The sequence below is a fragment of the Chiloscyllium plagiosum genome, chromosome 11 (genome assembly GCF_004010195.1).
Source record: "Chiloscyllium plagiosum isolate BGI_BamShark_2017 chromosome 11, ASM401019v2, whole genome shotgun sequence".
In the NCBI taxonomy this organism is placed as follows: domain Eukaryota; kingdom Metazoa; phylum Chordata; class Chondrichthyes; order Orectolobiformes; family Hemiscylliidae; genus Chiloscyllium; species Chiloscyllium plagiosum.
The window spans coordinates 20,935,473-20,945,558 of NC_057720.1; the positions used below are offsets into that span (position 1 = coordinate 20,935,473).

The following is a 10,086-nucleotide window of genomic DNA, read 5'->3' on the forward strand; positions in this document are numbered from 1 at the left end:
AGAATTCCTACAGTGTGGAAACAGGCCCATTAGCCCAAAAAGTCCACATGGCTCTTCAAAGAAGAAACCCACTCAGACCCATTCCCCTACCCTATATTCACCCCTGACCTATGCACCTATCACTATAAGCAATTTAGCATAGCCATTTCATCTTACCTGCACATCTTTGGATTGTGGGAGGAAACCCACGCAAACACAGGGAAAATGTGCAAACTCCACACAGTCACCCAAGGCAGGAATTGAACCTGGGTCCCTGGTGCTGTGAGGTGGCACTGCTAACCACTGAGCCAGCATGCCATCCCATTATTTACAGTAAATAATGGTTGGTAGAAGGAAATATCATTCCACGATGAGCACTAGATTTGTGGACAGCTATTTTGAGGTCAGGCAATTGCTTCATCATTGACTGGAAAAGTCAGGCTTGCGTAACAACTGTTCAAATTGAACATGACTGAACATTTTGAGTAGGAATGCTGAATCATTTCCAGTTAGTTTTCCATCATCCCTCAGAGAGGAGGAGTCGCCTGTGTTTTTAAATGTACGAGAATTTAAGATTCAGTTTTGAGCACTTTAAAAATGATCTCATAAAGTGTTTTATACAACTCAAAACATCCATTAGTTTCAGGAAAGATAAAAGACAATTCCTGGACTTTCATCAGAATAATTCATTCTAACCCTCATCCTTTAAAAAAAAACTCACCAGGATTCCCTACCCAATGCCTCCCTGTGCATCCAGACCATTGGGATTTTACCTCTTCTTTTCCTGTCCTAAGACAAGGGAAACTGTTGGCTTTTGGAAGCGCAGCGTGAACCACTCTGCCTGCAGATCTGAAAATAGTTTGTGCATTTGAAATCTCCACCCAGCCTCTGAATGCACCCTCCTCAATGAAACTGTGCTTGAGGGGGATGGGATGAAGGAGTGAAGTTGATTGGAGGAGGTTCGAAACAGTTTGTGTTTGGTCAGAGCAGAAGGAATTCGGTCGAAGTGACTTGTCGTTGAAGGAAAGGCAGGAATCCTGATACTGAAAGGAAGAGAAAAGCTGCCTTGAGGAGGAAGAGGAAGAAAACGAGAGAGCAGCTTGTTAGACACATGGTGAGAACTGAGGTTCTCGCGGGCTGGCGGGAGATGGAAAACCTTTCTTTTAAAACGAAAAGATACGATGTGTTTTTAAAATGGGTCAATGTGATGAAAAGCAGATTGCAGAGGTTTGGGTTGGAAGCTTTAAGAGCAGCTGGAAGACGGAGGGGGGATTATCGGAACCAGGTGAAGGAGATGGAGAAGGGCAGAGGGACCGCAATGATGTTGATTATAAGCGAGTCTGCTCTCCGGGCTCGGGCTGGGGAGGGGAGGGGAAGGGAGGTAAATGCGGGCCCGGCGAGGGCGGCCAGGCCTCGGACTGCGCTGGATGGATTTGCCCGTGGTCGGATCTGATGCCCCAAACTGGCGGCGCATCGTTCACTCAGTATTGCCCGGAATAGGACAGTGCAGGCGAGAGAGCGGCTTCTCCCTCCCCGGAGCCAAAGCATACACCGCAAAATCCCCCAGGTAAAGTAACACCTTGGACCCCCCCCCCCCAAATCCCCCAGGTAAAGTAACACCTTGGACCCCCTCCAATCCCCCCCCATATCCCCCAGGTAAAGAAACATCTTGGACACCCCTTCCCCCACCATTACACTCTTTCTCCACCCCTCACCCCATCATCTAAAGTGACACCTGGGATCCCTCTCTCACTACCACCCTCCACTCCCTCTCCCTGGTAAAGTGACACCTAGGAGCTCTCACCATCTCCCCCCAGGTAAGGTGACATGTGGCATCAACCCCCCCTCCCCATAAAGTAACACTTGGGGAACCCCCTCACCTCCTGGGTAAAAAGGGAATGTGATGTGACACAATCCCATCACACCAGGAGCATGGGTAGGTGGTACATACTTGAAAAAGAGATTTTCAAATGGCTAAGAACAGGACTACAGTATATAGCCCTTTTCCTTGTCTTCCTGTGGTAGAACAAGTAAACCAGGAAGTCAGCACGAAGGAAAACCTAGATTGTAGATAAAAGATTGTACTGGGGATGGACACAGAGTACGGAGGAGCAGGGTTGTATTAACTTTTCCAGTGCCCATATTGTAATGAGTTCACTTAAACACACCAAAAAGACATTTGCGTGTTATATATTGCATGTGAGGTTAGGGAAGGTAGTATACAGTATTTTTATTAAAGTTGAAGGTTTTAATTGTTTAATCTGCACTGGCTTGACTGACATTACTGTTTTGCTATAATTTGTAAACCAAAAAGGCATCAGCTGTTGCTGTTACACAATTTTATTGCTTTTGGAATGATTTTTATTAGGTAATGGGATATGAGAATTACTGATAAGGTCAGTATTTATTGCCCAATCTTATTCATCCTTGGTAAGGTGATGGGTGAATTTCCTTCTTCAACTGTTGCAGTCCTTGTGGTGGTAGATTCACTATGCTGTTAAGAGTGGGAAAGTGAAGACCAGCTTGGATAAGAAGCCACTCAACTTGTTTGTGGTGAACCTGTTCACTGTGCAATGCACCAATCTATGGATGTGATTATTCATAATGAATCCCATCATCTGTTGTATGTTTAAGTTCAGCTGCTACAGGTTAAGCATTGGTGGCATGGTGGACTGCAATATTGTGTACAACCTTGTGTCTGCAGTTCTTCGTGCCAAGTTTTCATTTTCAGCAAGTTTGTTTGCCAGAGATAGGAAAAACAAGAAACTGGAACAAGCTGAAAGACATTGTGGCCTTGCATACATTTTTTGAGTTGGAAGCACATTTCCGATGTTTCCCTGAAAGGAAGGATCTGTTGCTAATATTGTTGGTTATTCTTATATGGTGCAATACATCATCACAACTGGTATAGAAATGATTCTCGAATTGTTTGCCAGGCTCCTTGTGTTAACGTTGCAACATCAAATGGAAAAAGAATAAAAAGAAAATGACTTATAGGCGGGCTGATGAAAATTCACTTCTTAATATTTTTGGCATCACGTCCTTAATAGTTATAGAGATGTACGACAAAGAATTAGACACTTTGGTCCAACTTGTCCATGCTGACCAGATATCCAAAATTAATGTAGTCACATTTGCCAGCATTTGGTCCATATCCCTCTAAATCCTTCCAATTCATATACCCATCCATACCCTGTTATCATGCAATATTTCATCTGACTAATAGCCACAGGCTTTCTTCAAGATTTAGTCTGCAATTGAACGAGTCTGCAACTTGCTGTTTGTCTGTTCAGCAGGGATGCTGGTAGAGTTATTAGTGGGCTGTGTTGCTTGGTAGATTCTCAGTCTAAAAATGGGACAAGACTATTCTATTGGATCTCTGAAAGCAGGACTCTAATACAGCCTCGCCAGATAGATGGAGGATCTTCCGTGTTGTTCAGCTAAGTGGATAGAATTTAAGTACTTTACCCTAATTTGAAGTAAATTTGAGTTCAGTACACAGCGTTTTTTTCTTTGCAAGTAAAAGCCAAAGGGCTATGGAGCAGAAATTAGGCCATTCACCCCATCAAGTCTACTCTACCATTCAATATGGTGGATAAGTTTCTCAACCCTATTCTCCTGCTTTCTCCCTGTAACCCTTGATTCCCTTTACAATCAAGAACCTCTCTCACTCTGCCTTAAGTATGCCTTTTCTTGAGATTTGCTTAGAGCTGGGATGGAATGGTCAGATGCTTTGCTTTAATTTTACTTTAAGGATTTATATTGTCATACTAAACTATATATTTCAGATATACAATTCTGTATCAAAATTGGCTCAGAATTACTGTTGTGCTTTTTTAAAGAAGAGAGGTGCCTTTAGATGTTTGGAGCCTAAATGATGTGTAGCTGATGTGATTTAACTTTTTTTAAAATTCACTCATGGGATGTGGATGTCTCTGATTACATTAGAGTGCTGCTGGAAAAGCACAGCAGGTCAGGCAGCATCCGAGAGCAGGAAAATCAACATTTCGGGCAAAAACCCTTCATCATTTGTGATGAAGGGCTTTTGCCCGAAACCTTGATTTTCCTGCTCCTCGGATGCTGCCTGACCTGCTGTGCTTTTCCAGCACCTCTCTAATCTCAACTCTGATTTCCAGCATCTGCAGTCCTCACTTTCGCCTATGTCTCTGACTAGGCCAGCATTTATTATCCATCCCTAGGTTAACCACATTGCTGTGGGTCTGGAGCCACATGTAGGCCAGACCAGATAGGGATGGCAGTTTCCTTCCTTAAAGGACATTAGTGAACCAGATGGGTTTTTCTGATGATCAGCAATGGTTTCATGGTCATTGTTTGACTCTTAATTCCAGACCATAGAGTCATAGTCATAGAGATATACAGCATGGAAATTTTGGTCCAACCCATCCATGCCGACCAGATATCCCAACCCAATCTAGTCCCACCTGCCAGCACCCGGCCCATATCCCTCCAAACCCTTCCTATTCATATTTCCATCCAAATGCCTCTTAAATGTTGCAATTGTATCAGCCTCCACCACTTCCTCTGGCAGCACATTCCATACACGTACCATCCTCTGCGTGAAAAAGTTACCCCGAGGTCTCTTTCCCTTCTCACCCTAAACCTATGCCCTCTAGCTCTGGACTCCCCGACCCCAGAGAAAAGACTTTGTCTATTTATCCTATCCATGCCCCTTATAATTTTGTAAACCTCTATAAGGTCACCCCTCAGCCTCCGACGCTCCAGGGAAAATAGCCCCAGCCTGTTCAGCCTCTCCCTATAGCTCAAATCCTCCAATCCTGACAACATCTCTGTAAATCTTTTCTGAACCCTTTCAAGTTTCACAATATCTTTCCAATAGGAAGGAGACCAGAATTGCACACAAGGTATTGGCTTTCCTAGAATATTGAGATTTTGAGACTGCCTGAATCTAGCAGAGAATACAAAGAGGAGTTAAAAAGATTCTTGGCTTCACTGTATGGAAACACATGTGGAGGTTTGCACTCAGATTAAAAAGACCACACTCATGTGGAGTTAAAACAACTGTTTTTTATTCACTCATGGGACATGGACATTGCTGGCTAGGCCAGCATTTATTGCCCTGGCAACACCCTTGTAAATCTTTTCTGAACCCTTTCAAGTTTCACAACATCTTTCCGATAGGAAGGAGACCAGAATTGCACACAATATTCCAACAGTGACCTAACCAATGTCTGGTACAGCCGCAACATGACCTCTCAACTCCTGTACTCAATACTCTGACCAATAAAGGAAAGCATACCGAACACCTTCTTCACAATTCTATCTACCTGCGACTCCACTTTTAAGGAGTTGTGAACCTGCACTCCAAGGTCTCTTTGTTCAGCAACACTCCCAAGGACCTTACCATTAAGTGTATAAGTCCTGCTAAGATTTGCTTTCCCAAAATGCAGCACTTTGCATTTACCTGAATTAAACTCCATCTGCCACTTCTCAGCCCATTGGCCCATCTGGTCAAGATCTTGTTGTAATCTGAGGTGACCCTCTTCGCTGTCCACTACGCCTCCAATTTTGGTGTCATCTGCAAACTTACTAACTGTACCTCTTATGCTCGCATCCAAATCATTTATGTAAATGACAAAACGTAGAGGACCTAGCGCCGATCCTTGTGGCACTCCACTGATCTCAGGCCTTCAATCTGGAAAACAACCCTCCACCACCACCCTCTGTCTTCTACCTTTGAGCCAGTTCTGTATCCAAATGGCTAGTTCTCCCTGTATTCCATGAGATCTAACCTTGCTAATCAGTCTCCCATGGGGAACCTTGTCGAACGCCTTACTAAAGTCCTTATAAATCACACCTACTGATCTGCCTTCATCAATCTTCTTTGTTACTTCTTCAAAAAACTCGATCAAGTTTGTGCGACTTGATTTCCCACGCACAAAGCCATGTTGACTATCCCTAATCAGTCCTTGCCTTTCCAAATACATATACATACTGTCCCTCAGGATTCCCTCCAACAACCTGCCCACCACCGAGGTCAGGCTCACCAGTCTACAATTCCCTGGCTTGTCCTTACCGCCCTACTTAAACAGTGGCACCACGTTTGCCAACTTGCAGTCTTTCAGCACCTCACCTGTGACTATCGATGATACAAATATCTCAGCAAGAGGCCCAGTAATCATAAACTTCCACCAATCACTTCTCTAGCTGCTCACAGAGTTCTCGGGTACACCCGATCAGATCCTGGGGATTTATCCACCTTTACCTATTTCAAAACATCCAGCACTTCCTCCTCTGTAATCTGGACATTTTGCAAGATTTCACCATCTATTTCCCTACAGTCTATATCTTCCATATCCTTTTACTGAATTTAAATTGCACCTTTTGTTGTGGCAGAATTTGAACCTGGGTCTGCAGAATATAACTAGAAAGATGTTGTGAGTAACAAGAGTTTCACTTATATATTTCTTGAGCTACGTTTGAATTTTTTTAACTGAATCTGGAGAGATCTACAGAATTTACATCTTTCTATCTGTAAGCTTTTTCTGAATTTTATAAATTGGTGCACTTAATTTTAGTTTTAAACAACTTTGTCAGAAAGGATTGTGATGATTGTAACTTGCAGTTTAGTGACAATTTGCCTTTGTTAAATAGGTTTTCTTCTTCCGTTTCCTTATTTTTCTCATTTAGCCTAACTTGTGTACACGAAGCTGGTTACGTATACAGAAAACAGAACAGAGATACTGGCAACGTTCAAAGTCGCGATTATTTCATCTTACTCAATTCCCAGGATAACAGTATAATTGTTCAACTCCATACAACTCAGGTAACAAATTTACCATTGCATAAAACTTTTATATTTTAGCGTTACAAGTCTGAGGCATAGATTCAAGATATTCTCTGATTTCTTAGCTTCACATAACCCCCAACTGATCCCACCCCTTTAGAAATCCTACCATTTGCACTCCTTGATTGGTAGTCCAGCTGACAATATAATTCACTTGTGCTTGGCCTTTCATGAGATTTGCTGTTGTGGCTTGGTTAACCCATTGAAGTAGGGAGCTACTTCATTTCATCATTTACTTGTGGTAATTTTTATTTAACTTCTGTGACTTTTTTTTAAAGAAAGAGAAAACTGACAGATTAGTAAGTACATTTCACCTAATGTTGCACATAATCCAGTTTCAGACTTAACACAGAGTTTTATTTTTAACTTATTATTTTTGAAGTATAATTTAAATTTTGAATGTAAGAAGTATGAGGTCCCAGATTTTAAGAAACAGATGCAGAAAGGTGTGTTGTGGGCTATGCTGAACCTCTTGGGTTTTTTAAAAAAAGATCTTTACCCTGATCATTTTGCATTTTATTAAAGGGCTTGAAGTGCTGAGTTACAGTGGTTGTATGTCAGTTCCTGATTCTGAAGCAGTCTGATGTGCGTGTGTGCATTAACATGTGTTGGTGAGCTCTGCCTGTGCACAGTGTGTGGTGTCCTACTTGCCAGTGTTCAATGACATGTTTAAAAGTAAAATTTCATGTTAGGTCAGAACAGAAAGGACAGTAGGATTTTTGCTGATGCTAGACAACTTGTAAAATTCAAAGTCAGAGAAGAAGCAATGCTAATGTTTTAGACTTGAAATCTAGAACCCCAGGCTAATGTTTTGGGGATAGATGGCAGATGATGGATTTTGAATTCTTGAAACATCTGGAATAAAAGACAAGCGTAATCGTGACCACATAACCATTGTCATTAAGCTCCATCTAGTTCACTGGTATATTGTGCAAATGAAATCTGTTGTCCTTACCTGGTCTGGCCTGCATGTGACTCCAGACCCACAGCAATATGGTTGACTCTTACCTGCCCTCTGAGCAATTAGGCATGGGCAGTGAATGCTGGTCTAGCCCGTGACTCTCCAACATTCCATGAATGAATAACGAAAGATGTTTGACTTCTAAAATCTGTTTGGCATCTGGGAAAGTTTTCCTTTACTCCTAAGGCAGTTACCCTGCAGTTTTTTGGAAAGGAAAATGGTTGAAAACAAAAACAGAAATTGCTGGAGAAACTCAGCAGGTTTGGCGATGTCTATGGAGAGAAAGCTGAGTTAACTTTTTGGATCCAGAAATTCTACTTCAGAACAATTGAAACAGTTGCAAACAATTCTGACTAGATGATTTTTCTATCGTCATGATGTAAAAATAAATTATATATGGTGCAAAGGGTGGTTTGAGTTTCAAAAGTGTTTTTATTTTCAGTCTTGATAGGATGCAAGCAAAATGATGTATAGTGGACAAGATTAACAGAAATGTTAATTTGATTGGTCATTTTGCCGTCAAGTTATCATGCGGTAAGTGTAAACCGTGGAGAAGAATCCAGATGGAAGTATTTGCTTGGTCAAAGTAAGGAGTGTATTGGTGTGATTTTTTACTGTTGGATAATGAGAAAATTTAAAAAAAAAATTTAAAAAATTATCAGTTTGTTTTCGAAATCAAACCTGGTACTCAATTGCTTCACGTAATGAAGAAGTATCTGGACACTTTGCAGGATGATTATATTGCGATGTGGCTATCCTTTTGTATGATCATCTTTGTTAGAAACCTGTTCGTGACCAGCATTATGTTATAATTTGAATCTGAACTATTACTGCTAATTGCCCCAAACTTAAACAAGTTAAATCAGTTACAGTTGGTGCTAAATCATTCCGTTCTCCACTCAGTTTTACATTAATACTTGCAGCTAACATTGCCCTATCATTTTTGTTTTCTTTCAGTAAATCTTTGTCATTTTAGCTGGAATGACTTTATCTGACCGTGTGATGCTTTTTCTCATATGGAAGAAATCAAAAATGTACAACAAACAGATCCTAACACTTCCAATCCATAAACTATGCACTGTAATACTAGGCTAATATGGAGGCATGTCAGTCTACTTTCTGAATGCTTTAACCTTAACTGTGGTTTAAGGGAATTCAAATTTGCGAGTGCAGTTTGCGATAAGTGCAAGTTCTTGATTTGTACTCATATAGTGCTTGTCACAAACTCAGAATGTCCCAAATGCTGTGCAGTCAATAATATACTTTTGAAGTGTAGTCAATTCTAAAGCAGGTTGGGAGGAGGCTTTCAATTTTAACAATGCAAATGCAATTCAAAGAAAATGAGTGAGTTAATATTTCACTTGCTTTTGAATTTGGTTTTCAAATATGTTACTGTTTTTCTGCTGTGCACTGTGGCAGACATGTCTTTGGAAATACTGGCAGGACTGTCAAGCCTGACACTAGCTGCAAATTTCCTCTTGCACAATCGCCCTGCTGTCACATTAAGGATGGCAGAGTCTGGGATTGTTGACTCTGGACTTTTGCAGGTTTGATCAGATGGCATTTGAACATTTTTTGGGGGGAATAGAACTACTGCAATTACCTTTGACTGTTTCAGTATAAGCAAGGGCAGAATGAAATAGTGTATTTGTATGTTTCTGTAGAATGCAACAACTACTAAGTTGATTTGGAACAATTTTATGACTCAAAGCAAGAAGACAAGTGTGTTGAAAGAAATAAATGATACTTAAATTTTAAAAATATCCACACAACATCATGGACCATAAGACATAGGAGCGGAAGTAAGGCCATTCGGCCCATCGAGTCCTCTCCGCCATTCAATCATGACTAATGGGCATTTCAACTCCACTAACCACATTCTCCCCGTAGCCCTTAATTCCTTGTGACATCAAGAATTTATCAATTTCTCCCTTGAAGACATTTAGCGTCCCGGCCTCCACTGCACACTGTGGCAATGAATTCCACATGCCCACCACTCTCTGGCTGAAAAAATGTCTCCGCATTTCTGTTCTGAATTTACCCCCTCTAATTCTAAGGCTGTGTCCACGGGTCCTAGTCTCCTCGTCTAACGGAAACAATTTCCTAGTGTCCACCCTCTCCAAGCCATGTATTATCTTGTAAGTTTCTATTAGATCTCCCCTTAATCTTCTAAACTCCAATGAATACAATCCCAGGATCCTCAGCCGTTCCTCATATGTTAGACCTACCATTCCAGGGATCATCCGTGTGAATCTCCGCTGGACACGCTCCAGTGCCAGTATGTCCTTCCTGAGGCGTGGGGACCAAAACTGGACACAGT

The 10,086-nt window shown here is 41.5% G+C and overlaps 1 protein-coding gene across 3 annotated transcripts in view; it reads left to right on the forward strand.

The window, feature by feature from the left end:
- The first annotated feature begins 730 nt into the window (after positions 1-730).
- Positions 731-10,086, forward strand: part of tlcd4a (TLC domain containing 4a) — a 70,773-nt gene continuing 61,417 nt past the window's right edge. For 2 of the 3 annotated variants that reach the window (XR_006312928.1, XM_043698861.1), the window contains exons 1-3: positions 731-1,093; positions 6,649-6,784; positions 8,209-8,300. Coding sequence is in view for 1 of the 3 variants with exons in the window: in XM_043698861.1 (XP_043554796.1) it covers positions 8,296-8,300 (5 nt within the window). In the remaining 2 variants the exon portion in view is untranslated. The remainder of the gene's footprint in view (positions 1,094-6,648; positions 6,785-8,208; positions 8,301-10,086) is intronic. The other variant, XM_043698862.1, reaches the window with a different exon arrangement.